The sequence below is a fragment of the Haemaphysalis longicornis genome, unplaced genomic scaffold (assembly GCF_048455015.1).
Source record: "Haemaphysalis longicornis isolate Haplotype H1 unplaced genomic scaffold, Haemaphysalis longicornis Haplotype H1 scaffold_5, whole genome shotgun sequence".
Taxonomy (NCBI): Eukaryota; Metazoa; Arthropoda; class Arachnida; order Ixodida; family Ixodidae; genus Haemaphysalis; species Haemaphysalis longicornis.
In genome coordinates this window covers 175484424-175510535 of record NW_027526385.1, presented here as the reverse complement: position 1 = coordinate 175510535, position 26112 = coordinate 175484424, and the positions used below count along the sequence as shown (strand labels likewise).

The window sequence follows — 26112 nt, the reverse complement described above, 5'->3', positions numbered from 1 at the left end:
CGCAGCATGGTGCATATTGACGGGGGTCACAAACAGTGCTGTGGCCACTATTGTCCCGCGGCCTTTGGTTTTGTCGTTTTGCTGCCTCGTGCGCAGTTGGTTAATGCCTCATCCAGTGTTTAGATGGCGTATAGCTAAAATACTACTGCATAAATACCAGTAAGGCAAGTAGTTAGATGAGGCAGTTCAAACATATTCTTGACTTCCAGCACGTACTATGTACCGAATTTCTCGTCACCGGTGGAAAATTAGGGTGGATATTCTCTGTGTACCTGGGGGAGGAAGCTCGAAGCAGAGGGGTGATAACTGTTTCCTGAAGCCATGCATCTACCGCTTCCGATTCCATTTGGTCTTGATAGCAAATATCACGCTGTAACGACCGTATAAGTTTTGCTCACGAGAATGTTTGCTCGCTATACGGTACCTGACTGACAATTGGCTCTATTCTCTTGTAATATTCTTTTGTTTAAGCCAGCATGAAAGAATCCCGGTAACTACTAATCATGTAAATCTCGGCTTGTTTCAATTGAGTCAGCGGTTTATGTGCGGAGCGCTATTTTTGTATTCTCACCACTTCATTCATGTGAGGTTCATTTCGTCGAACAAAACTTATTTCTTGAGCTTGATAGAAACGTTCCGAACCTATGTGGGCGTTGACCACTGCAAACATGTGGCACTTCACTTGGCACAGTGTTGGAAGCCCTACTGAGTTAGGTACCATTGTTCCGTCAACTTTATTCTTTTAAATATCGTTGTATCCTCGGATGACTGGCGTCCGGGTACCTCCAAAAATACCAGACGACGCTTATAAGCCAGGAATAAAACAGAAATGCGAAGTAAGGAAGACGACACCGGCAGTGTTAAGCGAGGCGCGGCTTTCAAGAGCGCAAAATTGGCACGCTGAGCTAGCATTAGAGCATTGGAGAGTGATACGGAAGAAAACGGCCGAGAGGCAGTTGGCATGCAGCTCGAAAAAGACTTGCTCGTACTGGCCGCGTCATTCTTGAACGTTGTCGGAACTTTTCTGGACGACACGTCATTTGGGTTTGCGACAATGTCACTGGGAGACCTCTGGTTCAGACGAGGCGTAAGCCGGAAAGCGACCAGGTGCAAACAGACCAGCCGAAACTACTGCTTCGAAGGTGGAGCCTACGAACTTGTCGTCGTGTTCCGGACAGCCGAAGGACGTCTTGAAGGCCTGAAGTTCCGGCAACGGGTGCGCAGAAACCTCAGAAGCGGCCGTCAGCAACGCTCGTCATCAAAGCAGTAACTGTACTACGCCGTAACGGTGTAATGCTGAACTCGCGTATGGGAAACTTTCGTGGTCTGAATTTATTTAATTTTTTAGTGTGCGTGTGTTTGTTTTCAGGAGGAAAAATAATACGTTTCATTTTTCTGAGTATTTTCACTTTTTAGGATTCTCCTCCGCGGCTCACACGCCCGCCCGCTTAATTACACCCGTCGTCGCAAGGCTTTTTTCGTTCATTCCAAAGAGTCTGTAGAGATCAAAAGTGCTGTTGACTTCCTGATACGTACATCTACTTTATGGTGCTAACAATACAAACAACACACTGGCAATATTCACCGCTAAAATTTACGTCCGTGACTCAATTTTGTCTGCTTCGTATTTATTTAAATTTCCTGCTCGGGAAGGTTGCTGCTTTTTAGAAAAGGTTTAAACAAACCTTACGCGCAGCGCAAAAGGACAATTCATTGTAAATTTATACGTTTGAATTTGTACAAGTTCAGCGTAGCCCAAGCGGCGTTTGCAATACCGAAATGTTCCATTTGGTGAATACCACTGTGGACGATGTCGTTTCCGCCCCAGTGAGCGAGTTTGTTCCGAGAGAACCATAGTGTAATATTTTGAATTTCGGTTTTAGTTTCGATGTCGGTGGTTCTACCACAACGGGGCTACCCCAAATGTATAGATGTGACGTCATTCTGAATAAAGTAACCTTTTGGCTTCACTCTTGAACCCGAGTGCACGTCTGTCTTAATCGTCCCTCGGGGCCGTCGCGGACGCGACACCACAATGACGCAGTAGTCGACTTCAGAACCAACTCAAACGTAAACGCTCCTCATCCCTTCAATAATACATTTACCGCCGAGCAGGCCCCAGGTTTTATTTTCACGCTGTGCGGGCTCGCACGTTCAGCTGGGCGCGACAGAGTGTTAGGACAAGGGGACCGGTGAGAAAACTGCGGCCAGCATCACAGTCATGAAAGTGGCGTGCATCGAGCTTCAAGCAGCGAATACCTCATGAAAATTGTCAAGGTGAAAGCAGACTGCAAAAGATCGACAAGATGCAACAGATATTTCCAGTGAGCAAGTAAAAATCGCGCCACGCCGTTCAATAGTTCATGAGCGCTCCTCCTTCGGCAAGCCTCCACAAGGATGATGAATACCGCACGCTCAATACGCACCGAACAATAAGGCCGCCGGCGCCCACCGAAGCGGCAGCCACCGGCTTCCCCACTTCCAGCCTCCGACGCCAAAATTATCCTACGCCGACTCGGCGGACTATCACTAACGTCTGTCTCACAGCAAGCTAGCTGATTTCATCTACACTAAAGCTGGTTTAGCCATGATTAAAACAGCACAAGGGACAGGACAAGAAAAACTGACAAGGACGTGCGCTGACTGAATACTAAATTTTATTGAAAGAAACAACGAAATATATATGAAAAAGCAAGAGCACAAGCAAAAGAAGAAAGGCAAACGAAGGTTACAATAACATTATTAAACAGAGGTGCCACCCTCCGCAGCCATGCCGCCCAAATAACTTATCTCCTTTGCATGCCGCGAGATTGACGGCATTCTCATAAACGAGTCTTGTATTTTATAGATTTTAAACGCCTCCGCAACTTCACGTGTCCGTTGTTCCGGGTATCTGGTCACAATCGAGGCGTGATCAAGTTTAGGCGAGAAGCCATGTTTTCCGCAATGAGTAGCCAGGTTGCTCCCCTGGTACGTCTTGAGCGAAGTTGCATGCTCATGCAGGCGATCGTTGATAAAACGCCCCGTCTGCGCTACTTAGGAGTTCCCGCAGGACGGTGGGACATTGTACCCCACAGAAACTGCGTTCCGTGTAGGGGCATTTATGCTTGACGTGGCAACCTCCCAAGGTACGGTCATTGTTGTTGACCTTTCTGCAGCTTGGAAAGCTTAGAGGGGCGGAAAAAAACTACTCTGACGACGGCATTCCTTACAGTTTTTATAAGCTTGTGGGACACCCGGTGCAAGTATTGGATGACGGCGACTCTTTCTTTTTCTTTGTTGCGTATTTTCTCAGGCCTGCCTTCCTGGACCTCCTTCATAAAGACTCCTGCGAGGCTTTTGACCAACTTGCCGGGGAAACCCGCCTCGTTGAGTCGCGAGCGTTCGGCTTTGAAGCTCTCTGATACAAGGTGGGGTAACTTCGGTGTAGGGCATTCCGCATAGCGCTTTGGGCGATTCCTTGCTGAACCTCTTTTGAGTGAGCCAATGAAAATGGCAGCGTGCTCTTCTGAGAACGGGAGATTACTGCCAAGAGACGTGATTCGCATGAACGTGCCGAATTGAAGCCAAAATCGAAGTTCGGAGTTGATCGGTAGTTCCCTTCTTAAAACCAAGCCACACAAGGTCGAACCGAAAATGGCGCAGACATGGTCAGCATCTTGAACCAGTGTCACGCCAACTGGGCACACGTAAAGAACCAAAGAATCGTCGAAGTACTTAAAAACCTTCGTTACTTTGGTGGAACTCCGCTGCCCTTTCAACTTCCTGTCAAACTGCGCCAGCAGAAGGTCGCTGAGCAGCGGGGCCAGGCAGGATCCCATGCACACGCCAGTCTTCTGCACACACAGGCTCCTTGAAATTCCACGAGTGAAGAATCCAGGTAGAAGGCCAGAAGTTCTATCACTCGATCAACGCTTGTGCCACAATGGTTCTGGAACCTCACCGAGCCGTAGTTGTCAATGCTGTTGCCTATGGCCTAGAGTAAGTCTAAATGGGACAGAGAGTTGAACAAATGTTTGATGTCTATGGAAAACGCGTCACGCCTACTGGTTCGGTCGTTTTTATGTACTCAGTCACCTCAACAGGGCTCCATAGGAGAAAAGGGTCTTCGACCGTGACCACAGGCAAGGACCGTTGGAGATACACACCTAAGCACCGCTGACAGGCCCCATGCTCACTGACTATAGGCATGAAAGCGACTCCAGGCCACTGAAAGGCCACTCGCGACTCAAACAGGCGGGCTTCCCCGAGCAGTTGTTCAAAAGCCTCGCAGAAGTCTTTCTGAAGGAGATCCAGGAAGGCAGGCCTGACTAAACCAGCAACTACGAAAAAGAAAGAGTCGCTGTAATCCCGTACTTGCACCAGGTGTCAAAACAAGCTTATGAAAACTGGAAGGAAGGCCGGCGTCAGAGTGGTTTTTCCGCCCCTAATTACCTTTCCAAACTCTGAAGAAAGGTCAACAACAATGACAGTAGCTTGAGAGGTTGCAACGTCAAGCATAAATGCCCCTACACGGAATACAGTCTCTGTGTGGTGTACAATGTTCCACTCTCCTGCGGGAAGTCCTACGTAGGGCAGACGGCGTTGCATCAACGATCGCCCGCCTGCAAGATAAAGACGTTTCAGGGGAGCAACCTCGCTACTCAATGCGAAAAACATGGCTTCTCGCCTAAGCTTGACCTCGCCTCAATTGTGACCAGATACCCGGATCAACGCACACGTGATGTTGAGTAGGCGTTTACAATCTATAAACTGCAGGCTCGTGTGTAAGCACGCCGTCAATCTCACTGCATGCAAAATAGATAAGTTATCTGGGCGGCGTGGCTGAGGGTGACACCTCTTTTTAATAATCCTATTGTAACCTTTTTTTGGCCATTCTTGTTTTGCTTGTGCTCTCGCTCTTCCTTTATATTTCGTTCTTTCTTTTAAAATAATTTACCCGTCAGTCAGCGCCCGTCCAGTTCAGCTTTTGTCGTTGTGTCCCTTACGCTGTTTTAATGACAGATCCTTACCGACTCGCCCAGCTTCGCACTGGGTTAGCCCCTAACCGAGATGACCAAGTAAGAATTACTCAGGCCGCCAATAACGCCAATAACGACATGATCCCATCTCAGGACCGAGCGAAAAGACACGCCATCATCAGCTCTTTCACGCTCCGCGGTCAGCAGTATGAAATCGCCGCACACGTCTCGGCAGAAGCGAAGTTTTCGTTGTAATCTTCAGCATTCCAGAGGACGATACTCCAAAGCAGATCATGAACAGCATTTGCAACTCTACCCCGGATCTTAAAATACTGGACGCCAAAAGGTTGAACTCTTCCAATATGGTTCAAATTCGCTTCGACGACATGCCAGTCCCCTATTAGATCCGCTACAGGGTCACTACCTATCACTGCAAGCCGTTTTGGAGGAAGACAAAGGCCTGCACAACATGCTGGCAGGCCGGACACAAACCAGATGTGTGCTCGAATTCAAACACTCAAGCTCCCGGCCACTGCTCCAGCTGCGGCAGAGTGAACCCCGCCGAAGCCCACCCCGGTGCCCCCGTCTCACTTTGACTGCGGACTGCCCTTAACAATTCAAACCGCACATAGGGCAACCCACATTTGCCCAGATCGTAGCTGAAGGGTACGGCACCGAGGGGACCCCTGAAAAGGACGCCGAACTGCCGCGATGACAAGACAAACCTCAGGATCACTACAACCCCCCGCCAAAGACGCGGGACCCAAAACAACAACTTCTGCCAACTCCCTCTCGCACCTTCGCCGGATCACCTCGTCCGAGCCCTAATTGAACTTCGGAAAACAAGTGAGCTACCCCAGCGCCTCCCACCCTGACTCGTCGCACCGAGGCCCGCCCCTCCTTCTCTCTCATGACATCCCTAAAGAGCTTAACGCTATTACGGCGGAAATGGCTCTCCTTCGACAGGAGAACGCAGCCCGTAGGCAAGAAAACCAATCTCTGAAGCACAGAATCACATCTCAGGTAGACGCAGCAGTCTCTCCCAATTCTCCAAAACCCAATCGTAAGGCAGTTTCGGACGACTCCCCGTCCGCTCCCGCCTTAACGGACAGAAATGAACTTGTGGGCAAGAACCTTGCAGCAATAGAAAATTTGTGTACGCAGGCGCTACTGCAGCGAAAGGCAGAATTCACCGTAACGTTTATCAAGCTCTGCAAGGCAATCTCTCCGTTCATCAGGACAACATTCAGGAATTGCAGATGGAACTACACATTTTTTTTTTGAAAATTTTCGCCGATATTAAGGCTTCCACGGCCCATCCCGCGGTGAACCAGCCGCCGCCCCCCCCCCCCCCATGACACCCCGTATAAGCAAAAATAAGGAGCTGCTCTGAGTTTGTAATTGCAATTGCAGAGGGCACCACAGGAAACGCCCCAATCGGCAGATGCACATTCAGTCTATGGAGTTACCCACTGCTGATATTGTGTTACAGGAAACGGGCGCTGCAGTTAAGCTCCCGGTTTACAAGTAATCCCAGTGTATAACCAATTTCAAAATGGCGGCCTTGGTTCAAGGAATATTCCACCTCAACGATCTCAATCTGATAGCGTTGATATCTCACATTTTATCTTTGTCCTATTTCCCCATAAACGAGATGCACTTATGATGTACATTATGTATTTAGCAGTCCCAAAAGATGCTGGGCACAAATTTAGTCATTTATTTTCAACCGCGAAGCCGGCAGCACAGAATCACATGCTGATCATAGCAAGGGACTTCAGTGCACCTCTCACTGGTTGGGGATACTTTCATTGTACAAAGAAGGCTCGCCTGCTATGGGAACGAATACAAGCACAGAGGCTTGTCATTGAGTAAGATACGTTGATCCCCACCAGAATTGGCAATAGCGTCGAAAAAGACTCCTCCTCAGACCTCACTCTCACTCACAAAATCAAGCGCTGCTTTTGGATCTACACCGATTCATCGCTGGGCAGTGATCACCTAATTATTCAAACAGATATCTCCCTCGACGCCACCACTACACCGCGACCAAAACAAACCTGTTTTACTAATTGGGATGAATTCTGCAACGTCCGTGCTAATCTCACCGATGTTATTCACAGCATGTTTACAAGAACCAATCAGAACTTTAGATTGGGAACATGTGGGAGTAAGGCTTAAGGGAGAATACCTCAGTAACCTCAGATTTGCTGATGACGATGCCTTGCTAAGGGGAGAAACTCAGGGAACGAGTTGCAAAGCATGCATACCCTCTTTCCCGCAGCGTGTTCCCCCGCTTATGCCAGCCTTAATAACCCATGAACGCACATGGCGGCTCTTGCAGACAGACACTCTTCTGTGTCGTCAAGTACAACACCATATTCACCCACACGATTTCCCTCCCCCTACAGCTCTTCGTGTGGTGCTCTAGCAACCGTGTTGCACTCCATGTAAGCATTCCAAATGATCCCTTCCCCTCCATACCGTGTTACAAGCAGTGTTAACCCCTACTGCACCTTGTTAAGATGGGTAGCTTGGATCCGGGGATCCAAATCTCAGGGCTGAACCGAGCCACTGCTGTCACAGTCAGGCTCATTTAACCGACCACCCGGCTTCCCTGGTTCCACGGCTCTCTTAACTGCATTTTACAATAACGTCTTAAAGCAAAGCTTTTCACCTCTACTACCCAAGGGTTCTTTCGCGACCATTGGTGTCACCAGAAACTCCTGCGAATAAATACAAGAATTCACTGGCACCGCCAGGAATCGATCCTTGAACTAATAGAGTAACAAAGACAGAACCCGTTGTCTTACCGATTTAGCTGCGAGCCCACGCGGCGACGGGGAAGACAAGTGGTGCACTCACCAAGCACATCTACGGGTTTAACTTCTGCATTCTCGCTGAATGCCACGGGACAGCGATTAAAGGAAGCTCACACCAACCCATGGGTTCTCAGTTATAGTACGCCAATGTGCTAAAGCCTGTGGCTTCCACTGTTCACGTAAAAATTGTCAGCTCCTTGTCGTCCGCCCTAACGCCAAACGACTCCTCAAGGAACACATTCAAATACTCCTTCATGGCAAAGCCACAACTCTAAGCCCCAGCATCAAAATCCTGGGCCTACATCTTCAGGCCAACACAAAAAGTGACGTATCCTTGCAGCGCCCCAAACACCGCATCAACAAAATCATACACATGATAAGGCGAGTTGACACCAAGAAGCTAGGCCTAAATGAATCCGATACCTTTCGATTAGTTCAAGCTATTGTCGTCTCGAAAATCACATACGTCAACCCCCCCCCGTCTTCTTCTCGGCAAGGAGGACATAAAGGTGCTTTACATAGTGATTAGAAAGGTGGTTGAGCAAGCCATTGGTCTTTCCATGAGTGTGTCCACAGAGAGTCTGTTTAGCATGGGGCTCTACAACACGGTGCAAGGGCTGATAGAGGGCCATCCCAGGCGGCGCAGAAAGTGTACCCCAAGACCGGCCCGTCTATGGCCGCTTTCTGGCATGTCCGGCCAGCATCCAGGTTCTGGCAGCCACTGATCATGCGTTGAACGGCCAATATTCGGAAACCAGCGCTTCGGCATTTTTCCGTCCGCCGGTGTCCGGACGAACAACGGCAGCTAACCGGCTGCCAGATATTCAGTTCTCTTACGGATGCCGATGTTGAGAAAGAGAACGGCCGAAGTACGGCCTTAGGGCATCCGTTTTTTCTTCGGGAAGCGGTAATCGGCCGAAGCACGGCAAGCGACCGGCCACAGAATATGCGTATTCTTGCGGCAGTTGGTGTTCGAAAGGAGACCGGCCGGAGTGCGGCTGCCGTGCATTCGTTGTTTCAACGGTGAACCGCGCGTCCGGCGGACGTACGGCCCCAGAATATACGTTTTGCATTCGGTTAGCTGTCTTCGGCCGAATTACGGCCAGCGAATGGCCACAGATTATTTGGCAACCGGTGTTCAAGAGGAGACCGGCCTACGTAAGGTATCTGGTTATACGTCGTTTTTTCGGCAAACGGCATCCAGCCGAACAACGGCTCGCGCCTGGGCGCCGAGAATTCATGCACAGACGTGTTTGGAAGGAGACCGACCGGTTTTTTTCTGGGGGGACAAAGAGCCGTTAGGGAGCCGAACGACGGGGACGCGCTTTTCATCCGCTCCGCGTTTCTACGTTTTAAATGAACGAACATCGTTTGTCAAACAGTAATGAGTGTTCTCGGTGAACGGGCAAGGTACAAGGACTCACTGGGCATTAGCAGGGAACCTTTTAGGCCATCGAAATGTCATTTATTGCCACAAGAAGACTGTGCCACACCGACGGGTGAGCTAAGCCTCGCCAGTCATCGCCGCTACCACGCTTCTGCCTCCGGCTTCGTCGAAGCATCATCTCGAGGCTATTCGCCCGCTCAAGAAATGGAGAGCATTGGAGACATCGATCCACCAGAGATGTCCGATCCGAGATGGGGATGGTTGACCAAAATAACTGGCCTTCAAGGGCGTCGAGCAAGCGGCAACCACGCAGGAGCTAAACCGCCACCATGTCAAGGACTCCCCACCAAAGAAAGGCAAGTGCGAGCAAAAGCGCAAGTTATTCTGCTTACAATTAAACTGCGACAAGCAATGTTGCTCTATGTTGTTGGTGATAAACGTAGAAGAGACTCGCTCGTGCATTTGTAGGATCAACTTCATGCCCTGCACTATGTTACTTCAGGGGATTTTACGACTGCCTATTTAGAAAAAAAAATTATTTTAAGTTTGCGATAACAACAGAGCCTTGTCACTGACGAAGCCTATCTGTTAATTTAGTTCCGATGTTTGAAGGTGAGCTCAGCTACTCTTGGGATATGACTCATTTGGTTAAACATAATTGCCAGCATCCTAGCAAACAGGGATTTTGTCAGGATTTTTTTGCTCAACGCAGATTGTTGAGTTCACGCACGATTTGGCTCTTGCAATAGATAAGCTTAAAGTGGTTGACTGTATATTCTTGGACTGCAGAAAAGCAAATGATGGTGTTGCATATCACCTTCTGCGTAGTACATTTCATCCTATGAACTGAATGAATCGGTTTTTGCATTGTTATTACTATTGGCCCTATAGCTTTGTTCAAAAGTACTGTGTAGTTAACCGGACTATAGCGGATGAACGTGATTCCGTATACCTGCAGCTTTATTCGCATTTAATAACATCCTGGTGTGCTGAATCAGAAAAGTTTTTGGATGTTAAACAGTGTGTTAACGGCACCTTTACAAGAAAACCTTCATTCCAATTGGATACGTATACCGTAAATTATGCTGCTGTGACAACAGCCGAGGAATATAAATACCTAGGAGTTTATTTAGGGAGCGGTTAGAGGTTAAATAGGCAGGTTCACACCACAAAAGTTACGGCTGCATATGTTTTTGGCTTTCTGAGACGAAATTTCAGTGAACCTTCATCTAACTGAAAAGAACAACCGTATTTCACTCATGTGCGCTCAATCTTGGAGTACGCATGTGTTTTCGTGGATCCCTACACCAAAGAGCTCGTTGATACGCTCGAAAACATACAGAATATGTCAGTGCAATTCGTATTAGGTAATTGGCACGCTCAACTTAGCATGAGAGAAAGTAAAAGTAAACTGAAATGGCAGGACGTGAAAGATCCCAGACGAAACCACAGGTTTAACTTTTTTCGTAATATCTATTATTCGAAAACTGTTGTAGAAGGGGAGAAGTATGTCCAAGCGCCATTCTACATATCTCAAAGTGGGACCGCTAGCCTAAAGCAAATTATTAACTTTTCTTTAAAGGTGACGCCTTGCGCGATTCCTTTTATTTTACATCAATGCTGCAGTGTAATTATCTTCGACGTATGATTGCATTAACTGTTTATATTGACGATTTTCAGCGCGCTTTGTAGAATTATTTTGTTATTTTGTCTCATATTTAATGCTTAGTGTTATGTATCTCCCTTCTGTAATGCATGCAAAGGAAAGCAGGTATCAAATAAATAAATAAATAAATAAATAAATAAATAAATAAATAAATAAATAAATAAATAAAAATGAATAAATAAATAAATAAACAAATAAAAACAATAAATAAATAAATAAAAAAATAAATAAATAAATAAATAAATAAACTTCCAGAGGTGCAAGTTTGCCTCCGACGGGTTGAGAACCCTACGCATTCAACCTTGACCAATAAAATATTTATTGCCCTATTCGTTGCAGTATGCAAGGTTTCCTGTATACATGCTACCATTGCTATGTTATTGGTTTGAAACAAATTATGTAACTCTAATTTTACGCCTTTCCTTGCGTGAACACAAAGGGATACAACTGCAGCCACCTGAAGCAGGGCGTCATTCGCGACGCGTCTAGAATTTTTTGAACGTAGTATGACATTAGAAGAAAATTAAGTTCTTTTGGACTATTGAAATGTGGACGTACACTCATGAAAACAACATTAAAATAGATTGAAAATGAAAGTACCTGTTCTCTCCTTCTTAGGATCAGCCCTGCGCAAGATCATCAGAAAAGTTGATCGAGTAGAAAATGTCTTTGCAAGAAAAATGGGCAAAAAACTGGACATACTTTTTTGTGAAGGAGTTATATTAAATGCTCCTGAGTGTTTTGGTAAGAACCAAAACGCTTCGTAAAGGCATTCACGCCGGTTTTATATACATCAAAATTGGTCAAGCAACTGTTATAAAAATAGTTTATGTAGTCATAGCATGAAAGTGTTCCGGAATATTGCCTTAAAAGAAATTGGCTAAAAGCGGCGCAATTTATCTCTCTGAAATTCAACGCACTAAAGTATGCGCCCTCCGCCGCCCCCCCCCCCCCCCCTTCTCTTTCTCCGTTTATTACAGGTAAGCCGCCCCACAGAGGATATCAGGATCTGGACAATACATCTATTCAAGCTCTACAAAGAACTGAATATTTTCTGTGTTCGGCAGTAAAAGAGGCACAGCAATTAAAGGACCGACAATTTGTGAGCACTGTTTAATAAATGAATTTTGCTGTCAACTGAGGCTGGTAATTAAGCAAAGCTGCGCTGAAAGCTTGACGGCTGGTGCTTGCGCGCGAACTCACTTTGATGTGGCTGCATTGGACCCAAAATGCTGGGTTTGTGCTGCTTCTGCACTGCGCGAATGAGTCATCTGCTTGCGCGACATGCAGTGACCGGCCTCAGTACAGCTAACGTACTGTGGCTGAACTCCAATGCCCGTAGCACGGCCGTATTTCCGGTAGCTGTAGTCCGGCTGGAGTCCGACGACCGCATCTCGGCTGTCCTCCAGCGGACGTACTTCGGCCGTACACGGGTGGCTTTGGAATGGCCGGAGCCCTGCGGCTGGAATCTGGCCGTATGACCGTAAGCCGGTCGACTGGCCGACGGACACTGGCCGTTGGACAGCCATCGGAGTACGGCCGTATACGGCCAAAAGGCCCACATTTGGACATGGGCCGAACATGGCTGCCGGAAAACGGCCGGACAGAAAATCACCGGCCAAAGTACACCGGCCTGTTTTAGGCCGAACAGTCCTGTGCTGCCTGGGATCTTTCTTTCCAGAAGCTCCTAATGATCAGAACTGCGGCGGGTCGCTGTATCCTTCATCTTATTAGCTGGGAAGCACAGAATGTCACTCCACTTGATGTACGCCTGGACGTTTGGCAGCAACAACTAAAGATGCTCTTTGCTTAGAAGTATGAACCCCTCCTCTGAAGAGGGTCGCCGACAAGCACGGGCTCAAGCGCTCAACACCACCCTCGGTGGGGATCATGAAGTTATCTACACAGTCGCCTCCCAATGTCTAGGGCAGCAGTACGCCATAATCGTGGCTACCTCCAAAACCAACCTCCTTGCTTGCGCCTCACTCAAGACCGAAGACATGACGGCAGCAGAAGAGGCAGCCATCGCCTTGGCTCTCACTCAAACAGGGGTTCCTAACGTAGTCACCAATCCCAACAAGCCTACCGGAATTACCAGACGGGTTTGGTGTCCCGACCTGCACTGCGTGTGCTAAAAAATCACTCCCCAAATGGTTCCATTCACCTCATCCGGACAACCGCTCACGCTTCCATGGAGGGCAACGAATACGCCCACCAAGCCTGCACTTTTACCCCCCGTGCGATAGAGCTGCACGAGGACAGTCACCCGCTTGCCTCGTCCAGGTCATAACCCAGCATTATCGCCTTCTGAGACAGACGCTACGTTCGCCTTACCCTGACCTTTCCATAGAACAACAAACTATCCTACGGCTCATACAACCTGGCTTCTTCGCACACCCGACGCGTGTTCACTTAATGCACCTGAATCATTACGACGCTGAGTGTAAATTTTCTACAGAAGTAGGAACACTCCGCCCCGTAATCGGCGTGTGCGACTTTCGCCCTCAGTACCCTCCTCTCTATCCATCAACTACCGAGCAAGAGCAATGGGAGATGCTGCTGTCCAGCCCCTCTATGTCTACCCAGCTTCAGATGGTGGACTGAGCACAGGCGGCGCGGCCTGCATATGGACTACAGTGAAGAAGGAACCACTTCCCTGGCCTCCACTCTTGGCCGTTTAGAAATCTTAATAGAAGCTTTCCCTCTTTTTCACCCCGTCCTCCGCCATCTCTGACGCCGATCTCGTCGCCTCCCCCCGCGACGGCACAGACGGATAAGTGAGATCATCTAACACCGGGTTTGACCCGCCGCGGTGGCTCAGTGGCTAAGGCGTTGCGCTGCTGAGCACAAGGTCGCGGGTTCGATTCCCGGCCGCGGCGGCCGCTTCTCTGATGGAGGCGAAAAGCAAAAACGCACGTGTGTTCGAGATTTCGGCGCACGTTAAAGATCCCCAGGTGGTCAAAATTAATCCGGAGCCCTCCACTACGGCGCGCCTCATCGCCTGCGTTGCGTCGGCGCGTTAAACCCTACAATCAATCAATCAATCTAACACTGGGTTTGAACTTTAATTTTATAAAAAAAGAGTTTCCACCCATGTGCTACGCAAATACAACTCAACCAACCACCGTTCATGCTTCATGCATTACTCTACCTTACCAAGAATATCTCCTTAAATAATAGAGGGTGTGGGTAAGTGCATTTCACTTCCCTCTGGTTTCGCTATTTGTAGAGCGACGTGAGTGAATTTAAGTGACGTCGCATGGGTAATCGTTGTGGGTCCAGTTTCCAACCACAGCCACAGGGTGGATTGGCGTTATTTTTTTTTCTCTCTCTTTTTCTATCTCTCGCCTTCGAATAAACGGAGCATGGCTAACATCGCGGTGAAGCCACCTGTATTTTTGTTGGACTCCTGGAGGCCAGCCATTTCATGGAGAGAGTGGGACCGCTTGTTCGAAACGTGTCTCATCGCACCAGCATGCGAAAAATTGTCACCGCAACTTAAAAGCTCAAGACATTTTAAGGAGCAGAAGCAAATAGAATCACTTACTTGATCGAATCAACCAGACCCGCGAGCCGAGGGGCCGTCAGCGACTATAAATATCTCGTTCAAATCCTCGCTGCTCACTGCGACGTCTCGGCATCACAACGAATGTACTGCATACCGTTTCTGAGCTTACGTCAGGAAGAGACTGAATCGGCGATTGAGTTCGGGTATCGTTTTCAATATCAGGGTCGAGAATGCAACTTTGGTTCCGTAGAAGCCTCTTTACTCGTTCATTGACTTATCGTGGGACTTACGCCACATTGCAACAAGGAACGCCTGCTCGCGGAAGGCCTGGCACTGATGTTTTACAAAACCATCCTAATCATCCAAGACATAACCCAACTGCAAGACGTAGTTCCACATTATCGTGCAGCGAAAGAAGAAATAGTTCAAGCAATGAACGGGACTAAACAAACGCGACCGATTCGATTTTAGCGTCGTGAATTTCGTTCCACTATCTTCAGAACCAACCATCCAAGTTCACCGCCGACATGTGGCCGTTGTGACAGGACGCGGCATGCACTTCAACAGCGCCCAGCCTTCGAACAAACTTGCTTGTGGTGTCGTCAACGAAGCCACTTCAGGTATGTTGCCGTACGCTGCGCCCTGCAGCCAAGCATCCGTCGTCACGTCTTGTGAAACGACACACCCGGCCACCGGTGCGAAACATTGACACCCCAACCAGCGATGACAAGGAACCCCTGATCGTCAGCCAGCTGGAGCAACATTCAGCTACATCGCTCCGCGGATTCTATGCTGACGTGAAGGTTGATGTCACTTTGCTTTCTCTTCAGCAGTCGCTAGAAAAGGACGCAGCAGACAACAGGCTGCTTGCAGTAAATACAGAAGCGGAGTTGCTAAAGCTGACGAGTGAGATTGAATCGCCGCGGACATTAAGAAGATCTTGTGATCCCTTGATGAAGTCAGGCGGAAAGATTCGCAATTGACGCACGAGGTCAGGTCATGCAAGGTGCATATGGAGCCAGAAATAACAAAAATGACTTCCGATGCCAGAGTTCCTCGTCAGGAAGATCAGACCGAGTACCTCAAGGACCGACGCATCAAGGATGTCGTCAAGACGCACTCCCAGTTCCTGGGTTACCCGATGAAATTTCTGGTTCAGAAAGAAGACAACCAAGCTGAAAAGACTGAGCGAAACGTCAAGAGAGCTGGCGAAGCTGACAAGCCCGAGGAAGACGACAAAAATGCTGACGAAGAGCGCAGACCCATAATCGAGGACATTGAGCATGAGAAAGAGTCCACCAACAAGGACAATAAAAAGGCAAAATGGTGCGCGTGTGTGTAGTCTGTGTGCGGTGAAAGTGAAGTCGAATAGGGGTTACCCAGAGTCAGGGTGCGGGTTTGCGGTTGCGTTGGCTTTGCGGTGAAGCCTTGCATCCACTGAAGTGGGGCACAAGTAAAGTAATGAAGCGAAGAAAATTGTTTCAAAGGGGGAAGTATGTAGCATCCGGGGTTTCGCTTTCGATGTCGCTGGTTCTACCACCAGAGGCTAACCCAAGGGCATATAAATATATGACACCATTCTGAATAAATTAATCTTTCTTGTTTGTCTCTTCAATCCGAGTGCACGTATATTCTCTTGGCCCCTCAGGGCCGTCGCCAACGCGACACCACACGTCGGTATCCAGCTTAACATCCGGAGGAGAACATCACACCACCAGACTCAAGAATTGGAAGTCACGTCGTCAACTGCTCCAGTACAAAAACAGTAGTGATGGAGAAGCCATGCCACGATCGCTTCGTCGTGAGGCTTCTCTTCTATGAGATATTTACTTTAAATTTCAGCGGATGCCATGCCACGTTAGGAGTTGCGGGCAACGATTCTACTGACAGAGGAGCGCGAGAAGACTTCTTACCTACTAGGGCCGGCAGTGAGGTGGCTGCCAGGGTTTTCAAATCACATGGTATGCGACCACTTTGAAAAAATCTGGCGTCTAGCGTGTCAAACTGACGGTACGAAGCACGTTAGCAGAGCGAAGACTTCCTTTGCTTGCTTGAACCTTAGAGGGTCCATCGCCTACGTTATTCAAGAGTCAGCATTGCCTTGTCAACTTTACGCTCTCCTTTCAGAGTTCTTGGTGACATACGTCCTGTTATTGTGAACTGCTGTAACAACAAACTCTAGCGGGCGAATCTGTCCGTGTTTAAGGGAGACGAGAAGCTGCATAAGTTTCGGCACATCCCGGCGTATTTCCGATAGGGCCCTTGATTGCCAGGTTAGATGTGCAACGTCTGGTGGTATTGATTGTAAGAGCCGTAAAAGTCCTCGAGAAGTTATTATTGTCGTTTTTCCATACGGCACAGGGGCATACTTGCGGAGCGAAGGTAAACATATTTTCTGCGGGTTGTTCATGGTATTTTTTATTCAGGCGTATTTTTTCGGCGCCTTTTGAGAGCATCTGGCGTCTTCGACACGTTCTTCTGCTGGTTGTCTGGGTGTGAATTTTTGTCGTAGTTATGCAAGGCGAGGTCTACTTCGGAAAACGCAATTCAAGAACTACAAAATCTACCTCAGGCGGGAGGTTTAAGGCTCCTTTAAAGTAGGGTTATTTCAAAACTATTTTTTGTGGGCAGCAAACAAATAATCGATGCTTTTGCGCGTCTAGACAAACATTTCGACTTCCTACATTTCTGCCACGCCATTGTCAAATTTAAGACAGAATAGATCATGAACTCCTTTTCGCTATAGTAAAAGACGAAGTTCGAGGAAAAGAAGAGAACTAAGCGTTAAACTTGTTATAGTCCCTATGCTGTGTCTTTATTTATGTCCTATAGACAACTGCGAAAAATGGAGGCAAAAAACGTTTTATTGAGCAAAAAAAAGAAAGAAAGAAGGTGGGTGGCGTCCTCAGTTCAGGAAGCCGCTCGCTTCCGCAGCCCGGGTGGCCCGGTTGATGAGGCGTTGCTGGTTCTCCGGGTGCAGGCTGGTCAGCGCGCGTTCCCACCGCTCAGGGGATGGGGAAGGGAGGGGATCGGGATGGTGCGGGCAGAACCATACAAGATGGGCTGTTGTGGCGGGGAGGTTGCAGGAATGGCAGAAGTAGGAGAATGTGGTAGGGGAGATGTGCGACAGTACGGTACAGTTGAAGTATGTGCGTGTCTGTAGCCGGCGCCACGTCCGGGCCTCTGCTGTAGTGAGCGACGGGTGGGGAGGGGGGAAGTGGAAACGAGTGTGGCGGAAGTGGGCAAGCAGGTCGGTGTATTTGAGCGGCAGAGGGTGGAGGAATGGGGCGGATGCCAAGTCGTCTGTCTTTGGACGGGAATCCCGGAAAATGAGCTCACGGGCAGCGGCATGTGCCGCCTCATTCCCTGGTAGGAAGGCATGTCCAGGTGTCCACACTATCTGGATGGTTGGGGGAGTCTTGTGGTATTGAAGTATCTTGAGAGCCTGGTAGGGAATGCGGCCAAGAAGGTAGTAGCGGCAGGCCTGCTGAGAGTCTGTTAAGATGGTGAGGTGGCCCGTACTTGTAGTGGTGGTGGCTGCCAGGGCTATGGCGGTTGCTTCTGCTGTTGCGGTTGTGGTGTTAGGTAAGGTGGCCGAGGTGAGTATAGCACCTGTAGAATGCATGCCAGGGTGGCACGAGATGTGAAATTGCAGTGCGCGATGTCGGTGTATCTCCTGTCTGGTTGGCCAGAATAACGTCTGTTGAGGTAATTGACCCGAGCTTCACGGCGGCCCTTGTTGTACTCTGGGTGCATGTGGCGCGGTATGGGGGTTACTCTGATGAAGCTACGTATAGGTTGCGGGAGATGCTGGAGTGTCTCTGCTGGTGGACGGGTTGGTCGATCCAGAGATCGGAGGACCGTTCTGCCGGTAGGTGTCAGCGCCAGGCGGGAGAGTTGGTTTACCTGCTGCGCTTCCAGGAGTTCAGCGAGAGTGTTATGCACTCCTAACTGCAGTAGCTTCTGGGTGGGTGTGAAGGCAGGAAGACCGAGGCCGATTTTGTACGCCCGATGGAGGTCATGAAATATTTTTGCCTGCTGATAATCCTGTCTTCGTAGGTATGATGATGTGTGCTCTCTTTTTTTAGAAACGGAATGTCTCTAAGGCTGGTCGACGACGCTCCAGCTCAGCGCTACATCCTAGAGTTCCTGTATACGCTCCCTACGGGAGCAGAGTTGCGCCTTTGATTTCCATTCGCCGCTCACGACCCTATTCGGTGATCGCCGTCACGTGCACAAAAAGCATCCACGCACCGCAGAGAAGCCGGCAATGCGGCTGCAACGCCACTGCTGCCCTCTGCTGTCGGCGTCTTTCGTACATTTTGCGCCGCTGCCATGTCGCATTCGTATTTCGTAGCGCGAGAGCGACAAGCCGCAACACGCTAGTACATGAAGAGTATCTGTTTTGCACAACTTCAGTACGCGGTCAAGCCGACAGCCCTGAAGGCCTAGAATTTGTTTTGGTCTTCCATTTTCGCTGTTGTCGGTTATTAGCAGCTGACTGTTCCTTTTGTTCGAATGCTTACATGAGAAGCTCACGCCTAGCTCTATTTTGTACAGCCATATCTTCCCGAATTTCGGATATGCGTTATAGGAAAACTGCACTCAAGAGGAGGAGGAGGAGTAAGGGGAGGAGGGGAAAATTTTGTTACACAATTAAATCGATCTGGTTAGTGGGCCGGGTCCTCAGTCCAGGACAAGAGAGTAAAAGTAATTTTCTTCAAATCATAGAACGCCATCCCGAGTAGAATAGGATTTGTTCTTCGCGCCTGCAGAAGGGTTGAAACACGCCGTGTGGCAAGAGAGAGACCTGCAATTTTTGAATACCCTTATACACTGCATAGTTCGCCCCTCCCCAGGCTAACCAGATCGATTTAATTGTTAAGCAAAGTTTTCCCCTCCTTCTCTTCCTCCTCCTCCTGCTCTTGAGTGCAGTTTTCCTATAACGCATATCCGAATATCGGATGGCTGTGCAAAATGTTCCGAAATATCCCTCCAGGTCTTAACAAACATATATGTGTTACTATAAATTTAACGAAGACGTGACTCATTTTGCTCAATAAACCTCCATACTGGTTAGATGCCTGGTCACATCACTTTACGTTGTCAAGGCATGAAAGTTTGCCGACATGCACTATAGACTGCAAAAACTGTAGGTTGAGTTCCAAATAACCCAGTGTGTATATACGCGCGTGCTGATTCTATACCAGGCATCTGACCAGTATGGAGGTTTATTGAGCAAAACGAGTCACGTCTTCGTTAAATGTATAGTAGCACATATATGTTTGTTAAGACCTGGAAGGACATTTCGGAACATTTTGCAGAGCCATATCTTCCCGATATTAGGATATGCGTTATAGGAAAACACCCCTAATAATAAAGCAAAGCGCGCGTTACAAAAAAAAAAAAAAAAAAAAAAGCAGCGACGTCGGGGCGCGCTCACACTCCCCGCGCGCCGTGCGCACGACTCCTTCAAGCCCGACGGTTGGCTTTCCCACGCTGCTTTGGATGCTCGGCGGTCAAGATGGCGGACCTATGCGCAACTCTGCTCCCGTAGGGAGCATATACAGGAACTCTACTACATCCATGCCTACAGCGCCGTCTGACGGCATTCGATTTTAAGACTGGGCTGTCTCTGGCCACGGCGACTGCTGCTGTTGTGTAGAGGTTCCATCTTAGTATCCTGCTTTCAACGGTGGTGGTTAGAGCCCTGCTGTTCCTCCTATATTTTTAGATATTACATTTTGATATAATTTTCCAGGCTTAGGTTAATCTTTGGTGTTTTGGAATATTTTTTTCTTTTCGTTAGGTTCTGCTCGCTTACTTAACATTACGTTACGTCTATTCACAGTTAAGTAAATCCACACGCGGCATTTTTGCATCAATACACCGGTAGACGGTATAGGGCTAATAATACCGTCGGAGGGCACTATATACACAGCCTTTTAGAAATACCAACATAGTACGTGTTCGTGAATTCTATTCATGGAGAACTTTTGTTTTACCACTTAACACTATCAGCGATGTGAAATCTGCTAGTTAAGTGTTACCTCAAATAAACACCCATGTTCGACAAAGCATTCTCCCCGTGTAGCACTCGCGTTTGCGGAGCAATAACTTCACTCACTTAGCGGTCATTACATGATTGTTTGCTTTTTTGCATTTGGTGTATGAGCACTCTGTCTTCCAAATAGTGCCCATTAAAAAATTCAGAAATCATTTTCCTGGGTTATATTGAAACTGCAAAGATTCAGTTGCGGATATTAAAAAGAGAACAATACCGCGAATAATGAACACAGATTCTACGCATACAATAATTAGAAGCCCATGGATAAGGATGGAGTTAGAGGGAACGTTTTTCATTGAATAGGGGTTCGGTGCGCTTACCTACGCCAAGAGGATTTTTAAGGCAATCATGCAACCAACTGTGGTTTTGAAGTTTTGTGACCTAAACAATCTTCCTCCGTTGAGTAAAATATTCTTTTCGTAACACACGGTGTTCACTTGACAAATACGTCTTAGGTAAGATAACGTCGCTTGAACCAATTGGCCAGTGTCCTCAGAGAAAGCCCCAATGAGTCGCAGTGCTGTGCAGATAAAATGCATAGTGCGCCCTGTACCAACAGCAGTAAGCGTCGGTATTTCTATGTTTTCGTGGGCTTTCACAATTTTCACGATTTACCCACCGTTCTTGGAATATAAAAAGGCTGTTCCATAAATGTAAGCGCTAAATGCTCGTTTAAGAAGTTTATAAGCCAGCCGTGCATAATTTCCGTTTGTTTTTGCCGGCCTCAGCCAATTGCAGAGCTGACGCATATGACAGCATAGGTTCTTTTGCGGGAAATCAGCTAGTGAGTCGCGTGGCCATTCCCTTTTTTTCTAATTATATAGCTTATTCGAGGGAAGTGTGCAATAAAAGTGGTGTCCGCATTATCCTTACCAGGCAATCTTTCGAATGAACCAAACCTGTGTTTTTCCTGCAAGGCTCCTATAAGTATAGTAAGTTACCTGCTGCTTCACTTCAACCTCGACGTTCTTCAAGAAGTCACTGTCGCTTGGATATTGGCTGGAAGCGAACATCATGTCTTGCCAGATGAGCAGCCCCAGCTCGTCAACCGTATTGTAGAAGTGGTCGCTCTCGTAGATCCCGCCACCCCAGACACGAAGCATGTTCATGTTCGCCTCCTGCAATGGAGTCCGCATCACTGCATTAGTTGTGTTAATATTTTCAAAGCATGTTCCAGGGAACTGTATGTCCGCATGACGTAGGCACTACAGAGAATATTGTGGCTGAGCATTCTTCAGGTAAATGGGTGGCCATTTAAAGAAAAGCAAAACAGCCAGGTGGGCTAGTTGGTAAAGCATATTGTACGAAAAAAACAGAGCGCGAAAGGACGGGAAAGCAGAAAGGAAGGTGCACAACACAAGCGCTGACAAAAAGACAAATGCTTTAGTTCCACGTCGATCACAGTCCACAAAAAGAAATCATGTATAATCAGCTCAACGTTTGTGTGAATACCGGTCTGTATGCGCACATGTGCCTTCTTTCGTGTTTTTTTCGCTTGGCGCTTTCCTTGCGTGCCTTCATTGGTTTTCATGGCGGAAACGCATGTGCATATTTCATGTGTAAATTCATTCGTCTTTCTAATAAACCTACAGTTTAGAACAGCGCTTGCGTTGTGCACTTTCCTTCCGGTTGTCCCGCCCGTTTTCGAGCTGTTTATTTTTATGAGGTAGGCGATTTAAAGAGTTTAGGAATTGTGACCGGTTGTGAATTTCCTGTGCTTTCATGTTGTACACGACATAATGACGGCACTACAACGTTGTGAGGCCCAAAACGACTGCGTTCCTGGCTTCTTTGAAAACAAGGCTAGTCCTGTTTACTCTTCGTCTCCCTACCTTCTGACACGGTGCGTTGAAAGGGTTCCAAAAGGCGTGATAAAGGTACACAAAATATAAATAGCGTTACGTTTTCACGGACAATTAGGACCCATTGCAGCTCTGAGGACGTTGGTCGACGACTGAGGATTGTAGTTTTGCTGTGAAACAAATCATTACAGCTGGCATTCTTGGATTTTGTTCATTTACTTTTTTTGTACCGTCATGAAACGTCAAGAATGCGTACAGTTAGCTGGAGCCCTCCTCTCGACTTTTCCAGCATGCAGACTGTTCGTAAGGCGCCAGAAGGCTACTTTTATCTTCCTTTGAATTTTCGTGCTGCCAATAAATGGTTATAAAAACAGGTTGTTCGCCCGGCTGTAACGTCTATGCGGCGTTTTAATAGGACCTCTTACCAGGTCGCGTGAAGCCCACTTTCTAGCTTTATATCTGTCTCTCTAAGTGGTCTCATGCGGTCCGCCGCTTGTAGGAAGTTGGGAAGAAGAACCTGTGAGTGACTGTACGCAGAAAATAGGCTTAACTTGATTCAAAAGCAGAAGTTTGACTGAATGAGAATCGAATTGAAGACCTTTCAAATACGAGTCGAGTGCTCATCTCAACACCCGTATTGCTTGGTGCCTATAGTGTAATAAATGTGAATCCAGAAGTGCATTGTGTCCCTCGAGCTAAATTGCAAGGACAGCAAATACATTTACTGGCATTAATGTGCAAAGACTTTACGCTTCGTGGCTGTCCACTCACTCTCCGTGTTTCTTCAAGAAAACGAGGAGTTAAGACAGCATCGTACAAACGTATCTACAGACATCGCGTCCTAGCGTTGCTAGGTACGGTACAAGATATTGAGTACATGCGAAATCGTGCCAATAGACGTTGTACTGTATGAATGGTTTTAGAGAAGGCGCATGTAAAAGCACTTAACACAGATGGTAAAGTGCTTCTTTGCATGGATTTCTCGATGACAGACGCCTCTTGAAAATTTCGAGATCAAACACTGTTTGGCAGACACAAACGCTTTTCAAGTATATTTGAACGCACAGAAAGAGTTGCGTAGTCTTGAGATTCCAAAACTGAGATGCCGAGTTTTGTTTATTTTTTTGGTCGAGGAAGAAGTAAACAGTGCTTTTTAAATAGTGCTGCGTAAAACAACAAACAGAATTTTTCAACGTAATGCGATACAAACTACATGAACTGAAGAATCTCCGAATTGATACTGGTATGATGAGGACGTTGATTGGGTGTTTTTTTTTTCTGACACCAGGCCAACTAAGGGCAACAAGCGCCAAATAAATTTGCTGTATATTAAACTGGTTTCATTTATTGAACCAGAAGTTGCGAGCAGACCATGACTGTGAATGAACGGTGAAAACCTTCCTTATTGAAAGGTGCAAACCTGAGTAGAAACCGGGTGGGTTTCCTCCCAGTTACTATTTGAAAATGAACGCGAAAAAAGGTGCGATGAGCATTCCAATGGGCGTTCACACTTACTCCGTGCTATGTTTAGCTGATATCTTCGAAACCACATCACATACTTTTGGAGTGTTATTGATTATTCCAATTCCCATTTCGGGGCACATTAGGGTCAACTAGACTCAGCAGTTCATTGCACATACCTTCGCATACAAAAGCAAATCGGTGACGTATTCTGCTGTAGCCCTTTCCGGAAGAACATGAGCGGGAACCCAGTTGCTTCCCTTAGCGTATATTGGTACACCGTTCACTTTGAAGTAAAACTCTTTTCCACCTTTGGGACCTTCTGCAAGTGGAGAGAGAGCCGGGAGTTGTGATGTCAGTAGCATTAGTATTGGAGGCACGAAATCATTATTTTACAAATTAGGTGGTCACATATTGATAATTTGCATGATTAGCTTCGTTGGAAAAACTGCTGTCTTTAACGCACATTTTACACTCAGGAAGACATGAAAAGTGCCTCAAAGGATTTATGCGACATACTACTTTTCAGAGAGTTAACCAGCACGAGCTGGAAATGAAACGGAAGCTATACACAGGATCAACGTGAATCTTTCTTCTCAACGTCGCATTGTCTAGGATGGATTGCGCTATCAACAAGCCTAACGTCGCCCGATCTACCACACTGTCAAAATGAAGCTGTATAAGATTATGCGAAACAAAAATTCAGTTTTCCCGAGCTCGGTAAAAAACTCCTACACCGCAAGCCCATACGCATGCCGAGAAAAAAACATGGGTTATACCATTTCGAATTTAGAGTGCCGGGTTTCCCGCCGGTGCATAAGCTACAAGCTGTAGTCACTGAAATACAACGTGCCTTTCAAGGCAAAGCTTTAGTGTTCTCACGGGTGCCATCTGTAACGCAAAAATGCCCTGCAGGAAAGTCAACTTTGTCTGATGATGATGGCGAATGAACCGGGGTGAAGTGAAATTAAAAAGCTCCCCGTGGCCGTAATCAAACCTTGGTCCCTCTCGTTATGAAGCCACCGTCTATCCGATTGCTGCATTTCGACATGGTCGAAGCAGTTCGCACAGCTGTATGTACGATGAGAATGATGTTGCTCAGCATGCTGTATGACCATTTAGGACGTTAGGCCTAACACCGCATTTGGAGGTTTAGGAAGTTAGGCCTAAAGTCAAATTTTGAGGTTGATCACCTGGAACTGGCCGCCACTAAAACAAGTACTGATTGCATACCAAGCAGCAAGTCCCAATTCACGCCGTAGACTCCAAAGACACACTTTAAGCCTACGCAGTGCATACCCTAACGTTTGTGCGGTTATTCAAGAAAAACAGTGCATATCTCCAGAATAGCACACACTCGCAGTGTGGGTTTGACCAACCAATGATTCTTTTGATAAAGAGGTTCACGTTCAACTATCGTCGTCGTTAGAGGGAGGGGTGCATAATATTTGTTTTTGTTAAACAGATAACAAAATGAACAAATGGATTGCAATGCTTGTATGCGGAAACATATGCGCAAATATTTTGTAAATACCGGCTAATGCAAGATCTTTTTCAGTTCATCCTTACGTAATGCCATTAGCTTTTCTCTTTATTAGTGTGTGCGTGTACTGATGTTGTTATGCCTGCGTTTCTATTTACACCATCTGCAAGGCAGCAATCAATATAAAATGTAAGTTCATTTTACTTTGTACAAAATATGTAGGTGGCTGTTGGCGTTGCACTTTTTGTTTATTTGTACTGTTGACACTATCCTAAGGTGGTATTGACGTGGCATTTGTACTTTTTATGTTTGAAATAAGCGAGAACATGTAATTGTTTCTCTTTTACTGACATCGCATTTTGAGTTGGCTTTATGTTTTTGTGTATTACAGTTTTTCACTAAAACTGTCAAAGCTACAAGCATAGAATAATTTCTTTACGTTACATCGTAAGCTGCTGACATTTAAGAGGGCCCTAGTGCACGTTTCTTTTTTCCCAGGGACCCTCTACGGTGTCCTTGTAGGGTTTTCATATAAACTGCTTTGATGTGTTCAAATGTGGCGAAAAAGAGTAGCCCTCGCAGCAGCCCGTGCGGAATAATAGCTACTGCGTAGGAGTATTATGTGCACTACTAGAACGCGTCCAGAACCGCGCCGCCCTATTTGTACCTAAAAATTGTAGTTTTTGCACTAGCATTACATCACTTAAAGCAGAGTTGGGCTGGGAAACATTAAGTAAACGTCGGTTGCATCACAAACTTGAACTACTATATCGTATTTATTTCAATAAGACTGGTATTGATCCTAAAATTTTGTTACTACCCCCGCACTTTGTATCTAAGCGTCGCGACCATGAGTGGAAAATTCGTGAGATTGATTGTCGTACTGATGTGTACAAGGGTTCTTTCTTTCCCCATTCCATTGGGGAATGGAATAAACTACCAAGTAATATTGTTA

The 26112-nt window shown here is 47.1% G+C and overlaps 1 protein-coding gene across 1 annotated transcript in view; it reads right to left on the bottom strand.

The window, feature by feature from the left end:
- Positions 1-26112, bottom strand: part of LOC144140009 (beta-mannosidase-like) — a 159945-nt gene that overhangs the window by 70357 nt on the left and 63476 nt on the right. Inside the window, exons 9-10 of the mRNA XM_077672223.1 lie at positions 23854-23984; positions 21353-21529 (exon numbers count right to left, since the gene is read on the bottom strand). Coding sequence (XP_077528349.1) covers positions 21353-21529; positions 23854-23984 — 308 coding nt within the window. The remainder of the gene's footprint in view (positions 1-21352; positions 21530-23853; positions 23985-26112) is intronic.